Consider the following 24,850-nt stretch of genomic DNA (forward strand, 5'->3'; position numbering starts at 1 on the left):
TTAGACAGGGAGAATTTCTTTCCTGGAGACTCCCAGGATTCCTGACGTATGTCAACTAAATGGTCAGAATGTGGCAAAACTAATTTGGTAACCTTCTGGCGTTTGAACTTATCAGGTTTCTTAGACGTATCTGGAGGGTCAGTTTTGTCATCAATCTGAAGAATCAGTTTGATAGCCTCCAATGGGTCAGGAACATCAACTTGTGTTGTAGATTCCTCATCAGAAGCATCTGCATCAGTGTCTGATGGATCAGTATATACCCCGTCTTCATCGGATGAAATATCCGAAACATGAGTGGACTGTGAGGAAGAAATGGCCCGCTTAGATGACCCTTTGGTCCTAGGAGGGCGAGAATAAGGCTTTTGGTTAACCAAAGACTGATTTAACTGCTGTAACAGAGCCGACAGAGCATCTGCCCATGGTGGATTGACGACAGGCACAATATGGGATTGTAATGGCACAGGAGGTCCCACAGGGGGCGTAAGTCTTGTTACTAGCGTAGTCAGTAAATTAGAAAAAGCAGCCCAAGGTGGGTCTTGGTGTACCACCGGTGCTGCAGACTGACTGAGGGGTACAGAACCCCCGGTATCTGGACCCTCAGCTGGAATATTTTCCTCATATAAATCCACGGCGTCAGCACTGCATGACACATGATCAGCCACAGATCTCCCGCCCTGTGTAGCAGACATTATATGGAAACGGAGCCTTAGGGTGTAACAGTACCTAACAAAAAAACCCTGTGGCGTGTGACTGCAAATGCAGAACACAAAGAGAGGATTTATGGTGACTGAAATACACAGAGAAAAATACTAAATAGTATATCCTGTGGTACACTATATATATATATATATATATAATAAGAATTTACTTACCGATAATTCTATTTCTCGGAGTCCGTAGTGGATGCTGGGGTTCCTGAAAGGACCATGGGGAATAGCGGCTCCGCAGGAGACAGGGCACAAAAAGTAAAGCTTTAGGATCAGGTGGTGTGCACTGGCTCCTCCCCCTATGACCCTCCTACAAGCCAGTTAGGTACTGTGCCCGGACGAGCGTACACAATAAGGGAGGAATTTTGAATCCCGGGTAAGACTCATACCAGCCACACCAATCACACCGTACAACTTGTGATCTAAACCCAGTTAACAGTATGATAACAGCGGAGCCTCTGAAAAGATGGCTCACAACAATAATAACCCGATTTTTGTAACTATGTACAAGTATTGCAGATAATCCGCACTTGGGATGGGCGCCCAGCATCCACTACGGACTCCGAGAAATAGAATTATCGGTAAGTAAATTCTTATTTTCTCTATCGTCCTAGTGGATGCTGGGGTTCCTGAAAGGACCATGGGGATTATACCAAAGCTCCCAAACGGGCGGGAGAGTGCGGATGACTCTGCAGCACCGAATGAGAGAACTCCAGGTCCTCTTTTGCCAGGATATCAAATTTGTAGAATTTTACAAACGTGTTCTCCCCTGACCACGTAGCTGCTCGGCAGAGTTGTAATGCCGAGACCTCTCGGGCAGCCGCCCAAGATGAGCCCACCTTCCTTGTGGAATGGGCCTTAACCGATTTAGACTGTGGCAGGCCTGCCTCAGAATGTGCAAGTTGAATTGTGTTACAAATCCAACGAGCAATCGACTGCTTAGAAGCAGGCGCACCCAACTTGTTGGGTGCATACAGTATAAACAGCGAGTCAGATTTTCTGACTCCAGCTGTCCTGGAATATATTTTCAGGGCCCTGACAACTTCTAGCAACTTGGAGTCCTCCAAGTCCCTAGTAGGTGCAAGGCACCACAATAAGCTGGTTCAGGTGAAACACTGACACCACCTTAGGGAGAGAACTGGGGACGAGTCCGCAGCTCTGCCCTGTCCGAATGGACAAACAGATATGGGCTTTTTTGAGAAAAAAACACCAATTTGACACTCGCCTGGTCCAGGCCAGGGCCAAGAGCATGGTCACTTTTTATGTGAGATGCTGCAAATCCACATATTTGACTGGTTTTAAACCAATGTGATTTGAGAAATCCCAGAACTACGTTGAGATCCCACAGTGCCACTGGAGGCACAAAAAAGGGGTTTGTATATGCAATACTCCCTTGACAAACTTCTGGACTTCAGGAACTGAAGCCAATTCTTTCTGGAAGAAAATTTACAGGGCCGAATTTGAACCTTAATGGACCCCAAATTTGAGGCCCATAGACACTCCTGTTTGCAGGAAATGCAGGAAACGACCGAGTTGAAATTTCTTTGTGGGGCCTTCCTGGCCTCACACCACGCAACAAATTTTCGCCACACGTGGTGATAATGTTGTGCGGTCACCTCCTTTCTGGCTTTGACCAGGGTAGGAATGACCTCTTCCGGAATGCCTTTTTTCCCTTAGGATCCGGCTTTCCATCGCCATGCCGACAAACGCAGCTGCGGTAAGTCTTGGAACAGACATGGTACTTGCTGAAGCAAGTCCCTTCTTAGCGGCAGAGGCCATAAGACCTCTGTAAGCATCTCTTGAAGTTCCGGGTACCAAGTCCTTCTTGGCCAATCCGGAGCCATGAGTATAGTTCTTACTCCTCTACGTCTTATAATTCTCAGCACCTTAGGTATGAGAAGCAGAGGAGGGAACACATACACCGACTGGTACACCCACGGTGTTACCAGAACGTCCACATCTATTGCCTGAGGGTCCCTTGACCTGGCGCAATACCTGTCCCGTTTTTTGTTCAGACGGGACGCCATCATGTCCACCTTTGGTATTTCCCAACGGTTTACAATCATGTGGAAAAAACTTCTCAATGAAGTTTCCACTCTCCCGGGTGGAGGTCGTGCTGAGGAAGTCTGCTTCCCAGTTTCCATTCCCGGGATGAAAAACTGCTGACAGTGTTATCACATGATTTTCCGCCCAGCGAAAAGTCCTTGCAGTTTCTGCCATTGCCCTCCTGCTTCTTGTGTCGCCCTGTCTGTTTACGTGGGCGACTGCCGTGATGTTTTTCCCACTGGATCAATACCGGCTGACCTTGAAGCAGAGGTCTTGCTAAGCTTAGAGCATTATAAATTTACCCTTAGCTCCAGTATATTTATGTGGAGAAAAGTCTCCATACTTGATCACACTCCCTGGAAATTTTTCCCTTGTGTGACTGCTCCCCAGCCTCTCAGGCTGGGCTCCGTGGTTACCAGCATCCAATCCTGAATGCCGAATCTGCGGCCCTCTAGAAGATGAGCACTCTATAACCACCACAGGAGAGACACCCTTGTCCTTGGATATTGGGTTATCCGCTGATGCATCTGAAGATGCGATCCGGACCATTTGTCCAGCAGATCCCACTGAAAAGTTCTTACGTGAAATCTGCCGAATGGAATTGCTTCGTAGGAAGCCACCATTTTTACCAGGACCCTTGTGCAATGATGCACTGTTTTTAGGAGGTTCCTGACTTGCTCGGATAACTCCCTGGCTTTCTCTTCCGGGAGAAACACCTTTTTCTGGACTGTGTCCAGAATCATCCCTAGGCACAGCAGACGTGTCGTCGGGATCAGCTGCGATTTTGGAATATTTAGAATCCACCCGTGCTGATTGTAGCAGTATCCGAGATAGTGCTACTCCGACCTCCAACTGTTCCCTGGACTATGCCCCTATCAGGAGATCGTCCAAGTAAGGGATAATTAAGACGCCTTTTCTTCGAAGAAGAATCATCAATTCGGCCATTACCTTGGTAAAGACCCCGGGGTGCCGTGGACAATCCAAACGGCAGCGTCTGAAACTGATAGTGACAGTTCTGCACCACGAACCTGAGGTACCCTTAGTGAGAAGGGCAAATTTGGGACATAGAGGTAAGCATCCCTGATGTCCCGGGACACTATATAGTCCCCTTCTTCCTGGTTCGTTATCACTGCTCTGAGTGACTTCATCTTAATTTGAACCTTTGTAAGTGTTCAAAAAAAATTTTTTAGAATAAGTCTCACCTAGCCTTCTGGCTTCAGTACCACAATATAGTGTGGAATAATACCCCTTTTCTGTAGTAGGAGGGGTAATTTAATTGTCACCTGCTGGGAACACAGCTTGTGAATTTTTTCCCATACTACCTCCTTGTCGGAGGGAGACTTGGTAAAGCAGACTTCAGGAGCCTGCGAAGGGGAAACGTCTCGACATTCCCATCTGTACCCCCGGGATACTACTTGTAGGATCCAGGGGTCCTGTACGGTCGCAGCGCCATGCTGAGAACTTGTCAGACGCGGTGGAACGCTTCTGTTCCTGGGAATAGGCTGCCTGTTGCAGTCTTCTTCCCTTTCCTCTATCCCTGGGCAGATATGATCTTATGGGGACGAGAGGACTGAGGCTGAAAAGACGGTGTCTTTTTCTGCAGAGATGTGACTTAGGGTAAAAAACGGTGGATTTTCCAGCAGTTGCCGTGACCACCAGGTCCGATGGACCGACCCCAAACAAGTCCTCTTCCTTTATACGGCCATACTGTGCCGTTTGGAATCTGCATCACCTGACCACTGTCGTGTCCATAACATCTTCTGGCAGTTATGGACATCGCGTTTATTCATGATGCCAGAGTGCAAATATCCCTCTGTGCATCTCGCATATATAGAAATGCTCTATAGTCAATAAAATACTGTCCCTGTCAAGGGTATCAATATTTTTAGTCAGGGAATCCGACCAAGCCACCCTAGCTCTGCACATCCAGGCTGAGGCGATCGCTGGCCGCAGTATAACACCAGTATGTGTGTATATACTTTTTATTATATTTTCCAGCCTTGTCAGCTGGTCCTTGAGGACGGCCCTATCTATAGACGGTACCGCCACTTGTTTTGATAAGCGTGTGAGCGCCTTATCCACCTTAAGGGGTGTTTCCCAACGCGCCCTAACTTCTGGCGGGAAAGGGTATACCGCCCATAATTTTCTATCGGGGGGAACCCACGCATCATCACACACTTTATTTAATTTATCTGATTCAGGAAAAACTATGGTAGTTTTTTCACATCCCACATAATACCCTCTTTTGTGGTACTTGTAGTATCAGAAATACGTAACACCTCCTTCATTGCCTTTAACGTGTGGCCCTAATAAGGAATACGTTTGTTTATTCACCGTCGACACTGGATTCAGTGTCCCTGTCTGTGTCTGTGTCGACCGACTAAAGTAAACGGGCGTTTTAAAACCCTTGACGGTGTTTTTGAGACGTCTGGACCGTACTAATTGTTTGTCGGCCGTCTCATGTCGTCAACCGACCTTGCAGCGTGTTGACATTATCACGTAATTTCCTAAATAAGCCATCCATTCCGGTGTCGACTCCCTAGAGAGTGACATCACCATTACAGGCAATTGCTCCGCCTCCTCACCAACATCGTCCTCCTACCTGTCGACACACACGTACCGACACACAGCACACACACAGGGAATGCTCTGATAGAGGACAGGACCCACTAGCCCTTTGGAGAGACAGAGGGAGAGTTTGCCAGCACACACCAAAAACGCTATAATTATATAGGGACAACCTTATATAAGTGTTTTCCCTTATAGCATCTTAATATATATATAAGCATATCGCCAAATTAGTGCCCCCCCTCTCTGTTTTAACCCTGTTTCTGTAGTGCAGTGCAGGGGAGAGCCTGGGAGCCTTCCCTCCAGCCTTTCTGTGAGGGAAAATGGCGCTGTGTGCTGAGGAGATAGGCCCCGCCCCTTTTTCGGCGGCCTCGTCTCCCGCTCTTAACGGATTCTGGCAGGGGTTAAATATCTCCATATAGCCTCCGGAGGCTATATGTGAGGTATTTTTAGCCAAAATAGGTATTCATTTGCCTCCCAGGGCGCCCCCCTCCCAGCGCCCTGCACCCTCAGTGACTGCCGTGTGAAGTGTGCTGAGAGGAAAATGGCGCACAGCTGCAGTGCTGTGCGCTACCTTTAGAAGACTGAGGAGTCTTCTGCCGCCGATTCTGGACCTCTTCTTACTTCAGCATCTGCAAGGGGGCCGGCGGCAAGGCTCCGGTGACCATCCAGGCTGTACCTGTGATCGTCCCTCTGGAGCTGATGTCCAGTAGCCAAGAAGCCAATCCATCCTGCACGCAGGTGAGTTCACTTCTTCTCCCCTAAGTCCCTCGTTGCAGTGATCCTGTTGCCAGCAGGACTCACTGTAAAATAAAAAACCTAAGCTAAACTTTCCTAAGCAGCTCTTTAGGAGAGCCACCTAGATTGCACCCTTCTCGGCCGGGCACAAAATCTAACTGGCTTGGAGGAGGGTCATAGGGGGAGGAGCCAGTGCACACCACCTGATCCTAAAGCTTTACTTTTTGTGCCCTGTCTCCTGCGGAGCCGCTATTCCCCATGGTCCTTTCAGGAACCCCAGCATCCACTAGGACGATAGAGAAATATATATATATATATATATATATATATATATATATATATATATATATATATATATATATATATATATATATATATGACCCTGATGCACTTAGCCCCCTACAGGGTACAGAATATAGGGATAACAATATGTTTGAGATACACGGAATAGGAACCACACAGCAGCTATAGGCACACACAGTCACATGTACAATGCAGAAATTATTACACACAACAATAAAACTGCACTGGACTAGTAATACTACATAAAACTATGTATGTATACAGATATAACAATGCACAGTAAACACTGGATGTATATCACAGAATACTTGTACTAAATATTCCTGTAGTTATGCACTTGTTCTTAACGAACACTGTCTAACTGACATGTAGAATACTTAAGCTTCCTGTAAATGTACAGCGCTGATGAGGCAGGCGGCTTTACAGAGGAGACAGTGCCCAGCAGTCCCAGAATCAGCGCAGCTCTGTGTAATGGAGCCCAAGCGCTGCCAAGGTGTGAGGGAGAGTGAGAGAGATGCAGCTCCAGGGCGGAAACATCTGCTGTAGATGGCGCCCAGGGGCTGGGGGGGGGGGCTACAGGTCAGAATCTTCTTGTATCTGCTGGACTTCACCACCGGGTACTATAGAGCATGTAATAAACGGATTTTAGTAAATCCGACCTGTGCTCCTTGACCTGATGGATATAGTGGGGTCCCTGCACGGCCACAGTATCCACGCCAGCGGTGCGGTCCATCTCCGGAGACCGTGTCCGGATCGCAATTTCAGCGGGTCCCGCCTGGGGGGCCCTCTTACCTCCTCCCTATCGTGCGGCCAAGCGATCCAGGAGAGCAGCGGCGGTATGTGTGCCTGATGAAAATGGAGCGCCTCCGCTGTAAGTACCCGGCAACCAGGGAGCGGGAGTATACAGCGCCGCTTGGGGAGGTGAGGGAGCTGCAGCACGATATGTCAGTATGACATATAGCACCAAGCGCCTATGCTGCGGCCCTTGAAGTCTTCTTTCTTCTCAGAAAAGCTCTTTTCAGGGCTGCCTAACGCAGCACTCCCTGTTAGCTGCCTGCACTGCAGGTGCCAACTTACAAACTGAGCTCCAGTGCCAGGAGGTAGGGATATAGAGGAGGCGGTGCAGTGCATCCTGGGAACAGTCAAAGCTTTAGCCTGTTGGTGCCTCGGATCAAGATCCAACTCTACACCCCGATGTTATTCCCTGTGGAATACCAGTGTACCACGCTGCAGAAACGTAACGTAAGCGATATGTACAACAGCAGCACAATGGACATAATTTTGCGCATGTGCAGTAGGAAAGTTAGCAGAACGTAATGTAAGCGATATGTACAGAGATTATCGCTGCATTTTATTTTCTTTCCCCTTACTATATACAACTCTTTGCTCCATAAAGCTTGTTATACATTTGATTAGTTCAATCATGATGACTCCTAAATTGGTCACATACGTGAGAGGTTAAAATAAGAATTTACTCACCGGTAATTCTATTTCTCGTAGTCCGTAGTGGATGCTGGGGACTCCGTCAGGACCATGGGGAATAGCGGCTCCGCAGGAGACAGGGCACAAAATTTAAAAGTTTGACCACTAGGTGGTGTGTACTGGCTCCTCCCCCTATGACCCTCCTCCAAGCCTCAGTTAGGATACTGTGCCCGGACGAGCGTACACAATAAGGAAGGATTTTGAATCCCGGGTAAGACTCATACCAGCCACACCAATCACACCGTACAACTTGTGATCTGAACCCAGTTAACAGTATGATAACGTAGGAGCCTCTGAAAAGATGGCTCACAACAATAAACAACCCGATTTTTTTGTAACAATAACTATGTACAAGTATTGCAGACAATCCGCACTTGGGATGGGCGCCCAGCATCCACTACGGACTACGAGAAATAGAATTACCGGTGAGTAAATTCTTATTTTCTCTGACGTCCTAGTGGATGCTGGGGACTCCGTCAGGACCATGGGGATTATACCAAAGCTCCCAAACGGGCGGGAGAGTGCGGATGACTCTGCAGCACCGAATGAGAGAACTCCAGGTCCTCCTTAGCCAGGGTATCAAATTTGTAGAATTTTACAAACGTGTTCTCCCCTGACCACGTAGCTGCTCGGCAGAGTTGTAATGCCGAGACCCCTCGGGCAGCCGCCCAAGATGAGCCCACCTTCCTTGTGGAGTGGGCATTGACAGATTTAGGCTGTGGCAGGCCTGCCACAGAATGTGCCAGTTGAATTGTGCTACAAATCCAACGAGCAATCGTCTGCTTAGAAGCAGGAGCACCCAGCTTGTTGGGTGCATACAGTATAAACAGCGAGTCAGATTTTCTGACTCCAGCCGTCCTTGAAATATATATTTTCAATGCTCTGACAAAGTCCAGCAACTTGGAATCCTCCAAATCGCTAGTAGCCGCAGGCACCACAATAGGCTGGTTCAGGTGAAACGCTGATACCACCTTAGGCAGAAAATGAGGACGCGTCCTCAATTCTGCCCTGTCCGAATGGAAAATCAGATATGGGCTTTTATACGATAAAGCCGCCAATTCCGACACTCTCCTGGCTGAAGCCAGGGCCAGTAGCATGGTTACTTTCCATGTAAGATATTTCAAATCTACCGATTTGAGTGGCTCAAACCAATGGGATTTGTTTGAACCTTAATGGACCCTAATTTGAGGCCCATAGATAATCCTGTTTGCAGGAAATGTAGGAATCGACCCAGTTGAAATTCCTCTGTCGGGGCCTTCCTGGCCTCACACCATGCAACATATTTTCTCCAAATGCGGTGATAATGTTGTGCAGTCACCTCCTTCCTGGCTTTGACCAGGGTAGGGATGACCTCTTCCGGAATGCCTTTTTCCCTTAGGATCCGGCGTTCAACCGCCATGCCGTCAAACGCAGCCGCGGTAAGTCTTGGAACATACACGGTCCCTGCTGAAGCAGATCCCTTCTTAGAGGTAGAGGCCACGGATCTTCCGTGAGCATCTCCTGAAGTTCCGGGTACCAAGTCCTTCTTGGCCAGTCCGGAGCCACTAGTATCGTTCTTACTCCCCTTTGCCGTATAATTCTCAGTACCTTGGGTATGAGAGGCAGAGGAGGGAACACATACACTGACTGGTACACTCATGGTGTTACCAGAGCGTCCACAGCTATTGCCTGAGGGTCTCTTGACCTGGCGCAATACCTGTCCAGTTTTTTGTTGAGGCGGGACGCCATCATTTTTCCAGTTGTCCACTCCCGGGATGAACACTGCTGACAGTGCTATCACATGATTTTCCGCCCAGCGAAGAATCCTTGCAGCTTCTGCCATTGCCCTCCTGCTTCTTGTGCCGCCCTGTCTGTTTACGTGGGCGACTGCCGTGATGTTGTCCGACTGGATCAACACCGGCTGACCCTGAAGCAGAGGTTTTGCCAGGCTTAGAGCATTGTAGATTGCTCTTAGTTCCAGTATATTTATGTGAAGAGACGTTTCCAGGCTTGACCACACGCCCTGGAAGTTTCTTCCTTGTGTGACCGCTCCCCAGCCTCTCAGGCTGGCATCCGTGGTCACTAGGACCCAGTTCTGTATGCCGAATCTGCGGCCCTCTAACAGATGAGCACTCTGCAACCACCATAGCAGAGAGACCCTTGTCCTTGTCGACAATTTTATCCGCTGATGCATCTGCAGATGCGATCCGGACCATTTGTCTAGCAGATCCCACTGAAAAATTCGTGCATGGAATCTGCCGAATGGAATCGCTTCGTAAGAAGCCACCATTTTTCCCAGGACTCTTGTGCATTGATGCACAGACACTGTCCCTGGTTTTAGGAGGTTCCTGACGAGTTCGGATAACTCCCTGGCTTTCTCCTCCGGAAGAAATACCTTTTTCTGAACAGTGTCCAGAATCATCCCTAGGAACAGCAGACGTGTCGTCGGGATCAGTTGGGATTTTGGAAAATTCAGAATCCACCCGTGCTGTTGGAACACTACTTGAGTTAGTGCTACTCCGACCTCCAGCTGTTCTCTGGATCTTGCCCTTATCAGGAGATCGTCCAAGTAAGGGATAATTAATACGCCTTCTCTTCGAAGAAGGATCATCATTTCGGCCATTACCTTGGTAAAGACCCTGGGTGCCGTGGACAATCCAAACGGCAGCGTCTGAAACTGATAATGACAGTTTTGTACCACGAACCTGAGGTACCCTTGGTGTGAAGGGCAAATTGGGACATGAAGGTAAGCATCCTTGATGTCCAAGGACACCATAAAATCCCCTTCTTCCAGATTCGCTATCACTGCTCTGAGTGACTCCATCTTGAACTTGAATTTTTGTATGTACAGGTTCAGAGATTTCAGATTTAGAATAGGTCTTACCGAGCCGTCCGGCTTCGGTACCACAAATAGCGTGGAGTAATACCCCTTTCCCTGTTGTAGAAGGGGTACCTTGATTATCACCTGCTGAGAATACAGCTTGTGAATGGCTTCCAATACCGTTGCCCTGTCTGAGGGAGACGTTGGCAAAGCAGATTTTAGGAACCGGCGAGGGGGAGACTTCTCGAATTCCAACCTGTAACCCTGAGATACTACCTGCAGGATCCAGGGGTCCACCTGCGAGTGAGCCCACTGTGCGCTGAAATTCTTGAGGCGACCCCCCACCGCCCCTGAGTCCGCTTGAAAGGTCCCAGCGTCATGCTGAGGCCTTTGCAGAAGCCGGGGAGGACTTCTGCTCCTGGGAAGGGGCTACTTGCTGCAGTCTCTTACCCTTTCCTTTGCCTCGGGGCAAATATGAATGTCCTTTTGCTCGCTTGTTCTTATAGGAACGAAAGGACTGCGGCTGAAAAGACTGCGTCTTTTTCTGCTGGGAGGGGACTTGAGGTAAAAAGATGGACTTCCCGGCTGTTGCCGTGGCTACCAAATCCGATAGACCGACCCCAAATAATTCCTCCCCTTTATACGGCAATACTTCCATATGCCGTTTGGAATCCGCATCGCCTGACCACTGTCGTGTCCATAGACTTCTTCTGGCAGATATGGACATCGCACTTACTCTTGATGCCAGAGTGCAGATATCCCTCTGTGCATCTCGCATATAAAAGGAATGCATCCTTTAATTGCTCTATAGTCAATAAAATACTGTCCCTATCCAGGGTATCAATATTTTCAGTCAGGGAATCCGACCAAGCCACCCCAGCACTGCACATCCAGGCTGAGGCGATTGCTGGTCGCAGTATAACACCAGTATGTGTGTATATACTTTTTAGAGTATTTTCCAGCCTCCTATCAGCTGGATCCTTGAGGGCGGCCGTATCAGGAGACGGTAACGCCACTTGTTTGGATAAACGTGTGAGCGCCTTGTCCACCCTAGAGGGTGTTTCCCAGCGCGCCCTAACCTCTGGCGGGAAAGGGTATAACGCCAATAACTTCTTTGAAATTAGCAGTTTTTTATCAGGGGTAACCCACGCTTCATCACACACGTCATTCAATTCCTCTGATTCAGGAAAAACTACAGGTAGTTTTTTCAGACCCCACATAATACCCCTTTTTGTGGTACTTGCAGTATCAGAGATATGCAAAGCCTCCTTCATTGCCGTGATCATATAACGTGTGGCCCTACTGGAAAATACGTTCGTTTCTTCACCGTCGACACTAGATTCGGTGTCCGTGTCTGGGTCTGTGTCGACCGACTGAGGCAAAGGGCGTTTTACAGCCCCTGACGGTGTTTGAGACGCCTGTACAGGTACTAACTGGTTTGCCGGTCGTCTCATGTCGTCAACCGACTTTTGCAGCGTGCTGACATTATCACGTAATTCCATAAACAAAGCCATCCATTCCGGTGTCGACTCCCTAGGGGGTGACATCACCATTACCGGCAATTGCTCCGCCTCCACACCAACATCGTCCTCATACATGTCGACACACACGTACCGACACACAGCAGACACACAGGGAATGCTCTGATAGAAGACAGGACCCCACTAGCCCTTTGGGGAGACAGAGGGAGAGTTTGCCAGCACACACCAAAGCGCTATAATTATATAGGAACAACCTTATATAAGTGTTGTTTCCTTACAGCTGCTTAAATATATATAATATCGCCAAAAAATGCCCCCCCCCCTCTCTGTTTTTTACCCTGTTTCTGTAGTGCAGTGCAGGGGAGAGCCTGGGAGCCTTCCTAGCAGCGGAGCTGTGTAGGAAAATGGCGCTGTGTGCTGAGGAGATAGGCCCCGCCCCCTATTCCGGCGGGCTCTTCTCCCGGTTCTTCTGAGACCTGGCAGGGGTGAAATACATCCATATAGCCTCATGGACTATATGTGATGTATTCTTTTTAGCCAGAAAGGTATTAACATTGCTGCCCAGGGCGCCCCCCCCAGCGCCCTGCACCCTCAGTGACCGCCGGTGTGAAGTGTGCCTGAGCGCAATGGTGCACAGCTGCAGTGCTGTGCGCTACCTCATGAAGACTGAAAAGCCTTCAGCCGCCGGTTTCTGGACCTCTTCTTACTTCGGCATCTGCAAGGGGGTCGGCGGCGCGGCTCCGGTGACCCATCCAGGCTGTACCTGTGATCGTCCCTCTGGAGCTAGTGTCCAGTAGCCTAAGAAGCAAATCCATCCTGCACGCAGGTGAGTTCACTTCTTCTCCCCTAGGTCCCTCGTTGCAGTGAGCCTGTTGCCAGCAGGACTCACTGAAAATAATAAAACTATCAAAACTTTTACTCTAAGCAGCTCTTTATGAGAGCCACCTAGATTGCACCCTGCTCGGACGGGCACAAAAACCTAACTGAGGCTTGGAGGAGGGTCATAGGGGGAGGAGCCAGTACACACCACCTAGTGGTCAAACTTTTAAAATTTTGTGCCCTGTCTCCTGCGGAGCCGCTATTCCCCATGGTCCTGACGGAGTCCCCAGCATCCACTAGGACGTCAGAGAAATTATATTCAGATGAATACATCAGGTTATTCAGTGGATTTGCCAAATGAACACATCATGAGGCACCCATCATACTTGTCAGCTGATTTCCAAACAAACCCGTCACTTAAATTAGTAAGCAATAGGACTAAAGGTGTGTACACACAGTCTTTGACTATATAGTCAAAATCTTAAAGGAAAGTTACTGCACATCGCAAGGTGTTAGGCAGCTTGCAATACAGATTAGATTCTGATGTGCGTTCCCGCGGGGTCAGTATCACAAGGCTAGATAGACTGTGCAGGCAAGTCAATCTGGACTATCTAGTGTAATATCTAGTACAAAGTATAGTCTAAATAGGCACTTAGTCAAAATCGTACATAGACAAAATTGAAAGTACAGATAGTAAAAATCAGTGCTTCTGGGCTCTGAGGGAGTACAAGGGAAATCGCATAGTTGGCCATAGCAAGGATCTCACCGTGTGTACACACTTCTACATATATGTTTTTTGAAACTGGGAAATTTCTACTGGTGTGACGAGCATGCTGAGAATTAGTAACCAAATGGATTAATGCAATCTTAATAGTTTTTCACTGCGCTGAAAAATAAGATACCGCTTTTCTCACTAGTTAAAGCAAAATACCTCTCCACAAAATGTTTCCTACTTGTTCTGCAATACCGCAGTCAATATCAGGCAATTGTTCCGGTTAATGTGTAGGCTGTCAACAGTTGCAGATAACTGCCATCAGCTTAGGTTTGCTATTATCTCCTGGCCATAGCCATTGCATAGCCATTACTAAAACAGGCCACAGCCGTTACATGACTGACTGAAGGTTGGGCAACATTGGTTGGGAGGAATAATACTCTAACATTAGCTATGACTGTGACCATAATGAGAACACATGTACCTTATGCCTATTATACCGTTACAGAATCTACGGCTGGAATGGAGCATCCCAATTACCGCGTTCCTTCATTTGCTGTCAATGCCATTAGCCCTGACTGGATCCAACGCCGGAATCCCAACACTGCTCAGAAAACTGGTGCTGGGATCTCAACATGGATCACAACACCAATGCTGGAATTCTGTATGCCGGGATCCCATATGAATGACTGCAGGCACTGCTCAGAAGTAAGGCCCGGGGGCGGGGGGTTTATCCCGATTCCATCCCACCCTGATCATGAACACAATAATTTACTAGAGCAGATACATGTATGTGATGATTAGTTGTTATGGAACGGTAGCTAAATGCCCAGTACTGACTCCAGTTTCACCATACACTCATGGATTTGGCTATTTAGTGGCAGTGGGGAAAGACCTGAGAAGATCAAGTTACACTGATCATATCAAAGTGATTATTTGCTTACTGGATCTGTTTTGTGCAGGAATGGTGGTTTTGTACAACACATACAACATGCAATACATCAAAAGACCAAAACCCAACCACAATGATGTATGTGGCAAGTATAAAAGCACAAAAGTAAAAGAAAGAGGGTTCACTTACCTGATCTAACCAGCTGTTCTTAGCCGTCAGCTCCTTCATCTCATTCATAAACATATCTTTTACTTTTTGTAATTCCTCTTCAAATTTTTTGGTTTCTTCTTTTTTCCAACTGTCAAATTTGTTAAAAAGTTCTTGTTCAACAATTTTCTTTTGCTCAATTTCTTGAATCTATTTAAAAGTACAGGAGTCATACACATTTAAATGGTGGCTTAGGAAGCATTTTTACTATTATACTCTTTGGGGGGGGGGGGGGGGGGGGATCCAATTACTCCCAATTCATTTGCGGCCACTAAACATGGCCAGATACCGTGATTTATGACCCATTGCCATTATCGTGGTATCCAATTAGAGGCTGTTTTTACTGGGCAGAAATGGACCTGCGATCACATGAAAACACATGATATCGGGTACAAGTTCCTGATCCCAGGTGTTATCGCGGCTCCACTGGCTTCTTATCCAGGATTATGCTTCACAGGCACGCAAAGCATAATCCCAGATAAGTGTGGTAAAGTACCCCCCCCCCCCCCACCCCCCTCCACCACATATCATTATTAATACCCCTTTTACACCTACGAGCACGGGTCGCAGCCGGGAGCCTGACACGGGAGCTGCCCCCTGCTGCGACCCGTGCTCGGTCCCTTTCCCATTAGCAGTCACAACCCGGCATATGCCGGGTTGGTGACGCTTCTAGCTACACGGCAGGGGCGGCGCAGGGAGATCACATGATCTCCCAGCGCCGCCCATCCATACAGTGTAAACGGGAGCCGTGTCGCATCGACACGGCTCCCGTTTACACTACACCCTACCCGGATCATTCCCGTGTCCTACCCAGGTAAATAGCCGGGTAGGATTCACGGATCACTTGATCCGGGTTTACCCTTTTCCACTTGCCAAAAACACGGGTAAATGCGCGCCCCCGTGCATTTACCCGTGTTTTTTGAGCTAGTGGAAAAGGGGTATTAACTTTTCAAGACATGAACACCATGCTGAAGACCTGAGTGGGACCATGTAAGTACCACTTTACCACACTAAAATAATAGAAAGTCGCACAATTATCAAAATGAAACCAATCTCGTATTATATTGTTTTTGCACTTGCAATGTACCTGGTGGAACTGACCTTACCTGTGACAGTTTCTCTATGTGGGCGGTGTGTGCAGCCTCCAGCTGAGTTTTGGCCATCTGTAGTTCTTCTTTCAGACAGTTTATTTCATACAGCAATTTATCACTTGATTGAAGGTTTTGCTTTCCTTTTAGAGATTAATAGAACAGACATATATTATATAATATTTCCAGCACAAAAAAAAAAAAAGAGAGAGTTGTAAATGAGTCCTATGAACAGAAACATTATTCTGTGTTTTATTTCTTTTAATTTACAACATATTCAGATACAAAATCTAAATGGTGATTACAGGGCATTTGAGCATCTTTTATTCACTCATTCTACATTTCCTGCTTCCACGTGTACCACGTTGATATGGGCAGACATAAAACATCCTGCAGCCAATCAGAATACTCACAGCAGCGCAGGGACAGGAGAACTGTGTGCTGATCCTGTGTGAAGCAGTGGCTGGTCCAGACATATTAGGCGAGGACATTGGCAGGGTCATGATTATAGGACAGAGTGGATTCAAACAGGAAGGTACAGACTAAGGAGGAGATGTACTAAGCAGTGAAAAGAGTAGAAAAGTGAGCCAGCGGAAAAGGTGCCCACGGCAACCAATCAGCAATGAAGTAACATTTATAATTTGCATACTATAAAATTATACAGATCATCTTAATGGTTTCCATGGGCAACTTCTCCACTGGCTCACTTCTCCACTCTTTACACTGCTTAGTACATCTCCGCCTAATGGCAGTATAGATGGTGCAATGATTAGCATTACTGCCTCACAGCACTGAGGTCATGGGTACAATTCCCACCATGGCCCCAACTGTGTGGTTTGTATAATCTCCCCGTACTTGCGTGGGATTCCTCCGGTTTCCTCCCACAATCCAAAAATTTACTGCTAGGTTAATTGTATCTCAACAAAAAATTAACCCTAACATGAATGTGTGGGAGTATACATGTGGTAGGGAATATGGATTGTAAGCTCCACTGGGGCAAGGACTGATGTGAATGGGCAAATATTCTCTCTGTAAAGCGCTGCGGAATATGTGTGTGCTATATAAATAACTGGTAATAAATAACTAAATAAATAAATAAAATATGCAGAGTTGGTCACAAAATAGGCGTAAAGTAAAAAAGCACACCCAAGAATAGTGTATTTCAATAACCTAGCATATGTTGAAATCTACCAGAAGAAAATAGGATTTTAATACCTACCGGTAAATCCTTTTCTCCTAGTCCGTAGAGGATGCTGGGGACTCCAAAAGGACCATGGGGTATAGACAGGATCCGCAGGAGCTTGGGCACACTAAAAAGACTTTTACTGAGTGTGAACTGGCTCCCCCCTCTATGCCCCTACCCCAGACCTCAGTTATAGGAACTGTGCCCAGGAGAGACCGACATTTCGAGGAAAGGATTTTTGTTAAATTAAGGGCGAGAAACATACCAGCCCACACCACAAACATACCGTACAACCGGAGTAGCAGGAACAGTCCGCACTGGGATGGGCGCCCAGCATCCTCTACGGACTTGGAGAAAGGATTTTAATACCTACCGGTAAATCCTATTTTCTCTTACGTCCTAGAGAATGCTGGGGACTCCAAAAGGACCATGGGGTCTATACCAAAGTTCCAGAGCGGGCGGGAGAGTGCGGACGACTCTGCAGCACCGATTGAGCAAACATGAGGTCCTCATCATCCAGGGTATCAAACTTGTAGAAATTAGCAAAAGTGTTTGAACCCTACCACGTAGCTATTCGGCTAAGTTGAAGTGCCGAGACCCCTCGGGCAGCAGCCCAAGATGAGCCCACCTTCCTGGTAGAATGGGCCTTTACTGACTTCGGCAAAGGTAGCCCAGCCGAAGAATGAGCTTGCTGAATCGTATTACAAATCCAGCGTGCAATAGTCTGCTTAGAAGCAGGATTTCCAATCTTGTTGGAAGCATACAGGACAAACAGAGCCTCTGTCTTCCTAGTAAGAGCCATTCTGGCGACATAAATTCTCAAAGCTCTTACAACATCAAGAGATTTTGGGACCGCCACAGCATCCGTAGCCACAGGTACCACAATAGGTTGGTTTATGTGAAACGAAGAAACCACCTTTGGCAGAAATTGTTGACGAGTCCTCAATTCCGCTCTATCCGAATGAAAGATCAAATATGGGCTCTTGTGAGACAAAGCCGCCAACTCGGACACTCATCTGGGAGACGCCAGAGCCAAAAGTAATGACCACTTTCCAAGTGAGAGACTTTAACTCAACCTTACGCAAAGGCTCAAACCAGTGAGACATAAGAAACTGCAACACCACTTCAAGATCCCACGGCGCCACGGGTGGCACAAATGGAGGATGGATATGCAGCACTCCCTTCACGAAAGTCTGAACCTCAGGAAGGACGGCCAATTCCTTTTGAAAGAAAATAGATAAAGCCGAAATCTGCACTTTGATGGAACCCAATTTCAGGCCTGCATCTACACCTGCCTGCAAAAAATGGAGGAAACGATCCAAGTGAAACTCCTCCGCAGGAGCTGCTTTGGTTTCACACCACGACACATACTTTCTCCAAATACAGTGATAATGTTTTGCCGTAACCTCCTTCTTAGCTTTAAGGAGAGTGGGGATGACCTCCCTGGGAATACCTCTCCGGGCTAGGATTTGGCGCTCAACTTCCACGCCGTCAAACGCAGCCGCGGTAAGTCCGGAAACACGCAGGGCCCCTGCCGTAACAGGTCCTCTCTTAGAGGAAGCGGCCAAGGATCTTCTACAAGCAATTCCTGAAGATCCGGATACCAGGCCCTCCGTGGCCAATCTGGAACGACGAGTATTGCCTGAACCCTTGTTCGTCTTACGATCCTCAGCACCTTTGGAATGAGAGGAAGCGGAGGGAACACATACACCGACTGAAACACCCACTGAGTTACCAGGGCGTCCGCTGCACTGGCTTGGGAGTCCCTTGACCTGGAACAATACCTCGGAAGCTTAATATGTCTATTAGAGGAATTCCCCAACGCCTTGTCACTTCTGCAAATACCTCTTGATGAAGAGCCCACTCTCCCGGATGGAGATCGTGTCTGCTGAGGAAGTCTGCTTCCCAGTTGTCCACTCCCGGGAGGAAGACTGCTGACAGAGCGCTCACATGCTGTTCCGCCCAGCGAAGGATTCTTGTGGCCTCCGCCATTGCCGCCCTGCTCCTTGTTCCGCCTTGGTGGTTTACGTACGCCACCGCTGTTATGTTGTCCGACTGGATCAGGACAGGGAGACCCTGAAGAAGGTTCTTCGCTTGCAGGAGGCCGTTGTAAATGGCTCTTAACTCGAGAACATTTATGTGGAGACAAGATTCCTGGCTTGACCACTTTCCCTGGAAACTTCCTCCTTGCGTGACTGCGCCCCAGCCTCGGAGACTTGCATCTGTGGTCATCAGGACCCAGTTCTGGATTCCGAATCGGCGCCCCTCTAGAAGTTGAGAACCTTGCAGCCACCACAAGAGAGAAATCCTGGCCCTGGAGGATAGACTTATTTTCCGGTGCATGTGCAGGTGAGACCCGGACCATTTGTTTAGCAGATCCCACTGAAACACCCGGGCATGAAACCTGCCAAACGGAATGGCTTCGTAAGCCGCAACCATCTTCCCTAGCATCCGTGTGCAATGATGAATCGACACACTTGTCGGCCTCAGAAGCTCCCTGACCATGGTCTGGATTTCAGAGCTTTGTCCACTGGAAGAAACACTCTGTAGCTCCATGTCTAGGATCATGCCCAGGAAGGGCAGCCGAGTGGACGGGATCAACTGAGACTTTAGAATCCAACCTTGATGTCGCAGAACCGACAGGGAGAGATCCACATGTCTTAACAACTGTTCCTTGGACCTCGCCTTTATCAGGAGATCGTCCAAGTACGGGATAATTGTGACCCCTTGCTTGCAAAGGAGAACCATCGTTTCTGCCATTACCTTGGTGAAAACCCTCGGGGCCGTGGAAAGCCCAAACGGCAACGCCTGAAATTGGCAATGACAATCCTGTACCGCAAACCTCAAGAAGGCCTGATGAGGAGGGTATAGCGGGACGTGCAAGTAAGCATCCTTTATGTCGACTGACGCCATAAAATCCCCCCCTTCGAGGCTGGAGATCATCGCTCGAAGAGACTCCATCTTGAACTTGAAAATTTTTAAGTATGGATTGAGGGATTTCAGGTTCAGAATCGGTCTGACCGAGCCGTCCGGCTTCGGTACGACAAAGAGGCTCGAATAGAACCCTTTCCCCCGTTGGGATGGGGGAACCGGCACAACGACCCTCTGTTAACACAACTTTTGTATCGCAGCATTTACCACTTCTCTTTCGGGAAGACAAACTGGCAAGGCCGACACGAAAAAGCGGCGGGGGGGGGGGGGGCATCTTCTGAAACTCCAGATTGTACCCTTGGGACACTATGTCTAAGACCCAAGGATCCAGGGCCGATTGAAACCAGACCTGACTGAAGAATCGGAGACGGCACCCCACCGGTACGGACTCCCGCAGGGGAGCCCCAGCGTCATGCTGTAGATTTGGTAGAGGCGGGGAGGACTTTTGGTCCTGGGAGCCTGACACGGCGGGCGACTTCTTTCCCCTTCCTCTACCCTTTGAAGCAAGAAAGGACGAGCCCTTTCCATTTTTGTATTTATTAGGCCGAAAGGACTGCATCTGATGATGGGGAGCCATATTCTTCTTGGAGTCGGCATCAGCATTCCATTGATGGATCCACAGCGCCCTCCTGGCAGAGACCGCCATGGCATTGGCTCTTGATCCCAAGAGGCCAACATCCCTCACCGCATCCTTTAGGTAATCTGCAGCGTCCTTGCTATAACCAAGAGTCAAAAGAATGTTATCCTTATCAAGGGTATCCATATCAGAAGCCAAATTATCAGCCCACTTAGCAATAGCACTACTCACCCAAACTGACGCCACAGCAGGTCTGAGCAAAGCACCAGTATTAACGAAAATGGACTTCAATGTCATCTCCAGCTTGCGATCCGCCGGATCCTTGAGAGCCGCCGTGTCAGGAGACGGAAGCGCCACCTTCTTGGACAGTCGTGATAGAGCCTTGTTCACATTGGGGGACGACTCCCATTTTTCCCTGTCGTCAGAGGGGAAAGGATACGCCATCAAAATTCTCTTAGGAATCTGTCATCTTTTGTCAGGCGACTCCCAAGCCTTTTCACAAAGCGCGTTCATTTCATAAGAGGGGGGAAACTTCACCTCAGGCTTTTTCCCCTTAAATAAGCAAACCCTTGTGTCTGGAACAGCAGGTTCCTCAGAGATACGTAAAACATCTTTGATAGCTACAATCATATACTGAATACTCCTAACAACCCTTGGATGTAAAGAAGCCTCATTGAAATAGACATCGGAATCAGAGTCCGTGTCAGTATCTGTATCTGCCATCTGGGTAAAAGAACGCTTTTGTGACCCTGAGGTGGTCTGCACCTGAGATAAAGCGTCCTCCATGGATTTCCTCCATGTTTGTGTCTGCGAATCAGATTTATCCAGCCTCTTAGACAATAAAGCCACATTTGCATTAAGTGTACTCAGCATAGCCACCGTGCCGTGCCGTGCCGGCTGTGCCGACAGAGTCATACCCAAATCCCTCTCTGTGCCCCCAGTAACTTCCTCTGGGGAGGAACACTCAGCCTCAGACATGTCGACCCATAGTACCGACACACCCACACTCACACCGGCCAAAAACAAGGGGACAGACCCACAGGGAAGCCTGTAGTGAGAAACACAGAGGGAGTATGCCAGCTCACACCCCAGCGCCCATATACTAAAAGAGATAATATATGTGTCTAGCGCTGTCTAAATAGGATAAAAGCACCAAATTTGATGTGCCCCCCCCCCCGTTTGCCCCCTTGTTACTTGAGGGAGCTTGGAGGTCCGGGCCAGCGTCTCTGTAGCACTGTGGAGAGAGAGAAAATGGCACTGGTGAGTAGTGTGCGACTAAGCCCCGCCCCTTCCCAGCGCGCTGTAGCCCGCTCAATTTGAAATGTATTATACTGGCAGGGGTATTCTATACGGTGCCCGGGCACCATATATTCGTTTTGCCAGTCCTCTGATCCCAGTAACTGCTGCCCAGGGCGCTCCCCCCCAGCGCCCTGCACCCTGCGAGTGCCGTTGGTGATGTGTGTGTGGGAGCATGGAGCGCAGCGCTACCGCTGTGCTGTACCGTTACTGAAGTCTTCTGCCGTCTGATGTCTACGGTTCTTCTAATACTCACCCGGCTTCTTTCTTCTGTGAGGGGGGTGACAGCGCGGCTCCGGGAGCAAGCAGCTAGGCGAACCAAGTGATCGAACCCTCTGGAGCTAATGGTGTCCAGTAGCCTAAGAAGCAGAGCCTTTAACTAAGAAGAAGTAGGTCTGACTTCTCTCCCCTCAGTCCCACGATGCAGGGAGCCTGTAGCCAGCAGGTCTCCCTGAAAATAAAAAACCTGTGTGTCCAGTCACTCCTGGGCACAAAGTCTAACTGAGGTCTGGGGGAGGGGCATAGAGGGAGGAGCCAGTTCACACCCAGTCAAAGTCTCTTTAGTGTGCCCAAGCTCCTGCGGATCCAGTCTATACCTCATGGTCCTTTTGGAGTCCCCAGCATCCTCTAGGACGTAAGAGATATAGATATAGATATAGATATATATATATATATATATATATATATATATATATATATATATATATATATATATATAATGCGAAAGATGATACAGCGCCACTTGTGGATTAAAATCTCAGTGGTAAAACTGTGTATTAAAAAATTGTTAAGAAAATATTTAAAACACAACCGCCTTGTTAAAGGTGTCTGCCACCCCTTAAGGTTGCAACACTAGTACAATGCTGCCTAAAAAGATATATAGTGGGGGGATAAGGGTACCGGCGACTACTGTTGTGTAAACGTGCAAAAGGTTACTATTGAAAATGTATGATTCATGAGCCAAAAAATATAAAATCGAACAAACAGTTTTAATAACACATATAGGTAGGTTACATAAAAGGTCATAAAAAGATCCAAAAACAAGTAAAAGGATAAAAAATAAGAATTTACTTACCGATAATTCTATTTCTCGGAGTCCGTAGTGGATGCTGGGGTTCCTGAAAGGACCATGGGGAATAGCGGCTCCGCAGGAGACAGGGCACAAAAAGTAAAGCTTTAGGATCAGGTGGTGTGCACTGGCTCCTCCCCCTATGACCCTCCTCCAAGCCTCAGTTAGGATACTGTGCCCGGACGAGCGTACACAATAAGGAAGGATTTTGAATCCCGGGTAAGACTCATACCAGCCACACCAATCACACTGTACAACCTGTGATCTGAACCCAGTTAACAGTATGATAACAGCGGAGCCTCTGAAAAGATGGCTCACAACAATAATAACCCGATTTTTGTAACTATGTACAAGTATTGCAGATAATCCGCACTTGGGATGGGCGCCCAGCATCCACTACGGACTCCGAGAAATAGAATTATCGGTAAGTAAATTCTTATTTTCTCTATCGTCCTAGTGGATGCTGGGGTTCCTGAAAGGACCATGGGGATTATACCAAAGCTCCCAAACGGGCGGGAGAGTGCGGATGACTCTGCAGCACCGAATGAGAGAACTCCAGGTCCTCCTTAGCCAGGGTATCAAATTTGTAGGATTTTACAAACGTGTTTGCCCCTGACTAAGTAGCCGCTCGGCAAAGTTGTAAAGCCGAGACCCCTCGGGCAGCCGCCCAAGATGAGCCCACCTTCCTTGTGGAATGGGCATTTACATATTTTGGCTGTGGCAGGCCTGCCACAGAATGTGCAAGCTGAATTGTATTACACATCCAACTAGCAATCGTCTGCTTAGAAGCAAGAGCACCCAGTTTGTTGGGTGCATACAGGATAACAGCAAGTCAGTTTTCCTGACTCCAGCCGTCCTGGAACCTATATTTTCAGGGCCCTGACAACATCTAGCAACTTGGAGTCCTCCAAGTCCTTAGTAGGCGCAAGGCACCACAATAAGCTGGTTCAGGTGAAACACTGACACCACCTTAGGGAGAGAACTGGGGACGAGTCCGCAGCTCTGCCCTGTCCGAATGGACAAACAGATATGGGCTTTTTTGAGAAAAAAAACCACCAATTTGACACTCGCCTGGCCCAGGCCAGGGCCAAGAGCATGGTCACTTTTCATGTGAGATGCTTCAAATCCACAGATTTGACTGGTTTTAAACCAATGTGATTTGAGGAATCCCAGAACTACGTTGAGATCCCACAGTGCCACTGGAGGCACAAAAGGGGGTTGTATATGCAATACTCCCTTGACAAACTTCTGGACTTCAGGAACTGAAGCCAATTCTTTCTGGAAGAAAATCGACAGGGCCGAAATTTGAACCTTAATGGACCCCAATTTGAGGCCCATAGACACTCCTGTTTGCAGGAAATGCAGGAATCGACCGAGTTGAAATTTCTTCGTGGGGCCTTCCTGGCCTCACACCACGCAACATATTTTCGCCCCATGTGGTGATAATGTTGTGCGGTCACCTCCTTCCTGGCTTTGACCAGGGTAGGAATGACCTCTTCCGGAATGCCTTTTTCCCTTAGGATCCGGCGTTCCACCGCCATGCCGTCAAACGCAGCTGCGGTAAGTCTTGGAACAGACATGGTACTTGCTGAAGCAAGTCCCTTCTTAGCGGCAGAGGCCATAAGTCCTCTGTGAGCATCTCTTGAAGTTCCGGGTACCAAGTCCTTCTTGGCCAATCCGGAGCCATGAGTATAGTTCTTACTCCTCTACGTCTTATAATTCTCAGTACCTTAGGTATGAGAAGCAGAGGAGGGAACACATACACCGACTGGTACACCCACGGTGTTACCAGAACGTCCACAGCTATTGCCTGAGGGTCTCTTGACCTGGCGCAATACCTGTCCCGTTTTTTGTTCAGACGGGACGCCATCATGTCCACCTTTGGTATTTCCCAACGGTTCACAATCATGTGGAAAAACTTCCCGATGAAGTTTCCACTCTCCCGGGTGGA

General features: G+C 48.2%; 1 protein-coding gene across 5 annotated transcripts in view; it reads right to left on the reverse strand.

Annotated features, from left to right (window-relative positions):
• Window positions 1-24,850, reverse strand: part of DZIP1 (DAZ interacting zinc finger protein 1) — a 191,380-nt gene that overhangs the window by 113,400 nt on the left and 53,130 nt on the right. For all 5 annotated transcript variants that reach the window (XM_063953023.1, XM_063953026.1, XM_063953025.1 and 2 more), the window contains exons 4-5: window positions 15,862-15,986; window positions 14,738-14,905 (exon numbers count right to left, since the gene is read on the reverse strand). In XM_063953023.1, coding sequence (XP_063809093.1) covers window positions 14,738-14,905; window positions 15,862-15,986 — 293 coding nt within the window. The remainder of the gene's footprint in view (window positions 1-14,737; window positions 14,906-15,861; window positions 15,987-24,850) is intronic.

The sequence above is a fragment of the Pseudophryne corroboree genome, chromosome 2 (assembly GCF_028390025.1).
Source record: "Pseudophryne corroboree isolate aPseCor3 chromosome 2, aPseCor3.hap2, whole genome shotgun sequence".
Lineage (NCBI taxonomy): Eukaryota > Metazoa > Chordata > Amphibia > Anura > Myobatrachidae > Pseudophryne > Pseudophryne corroboree.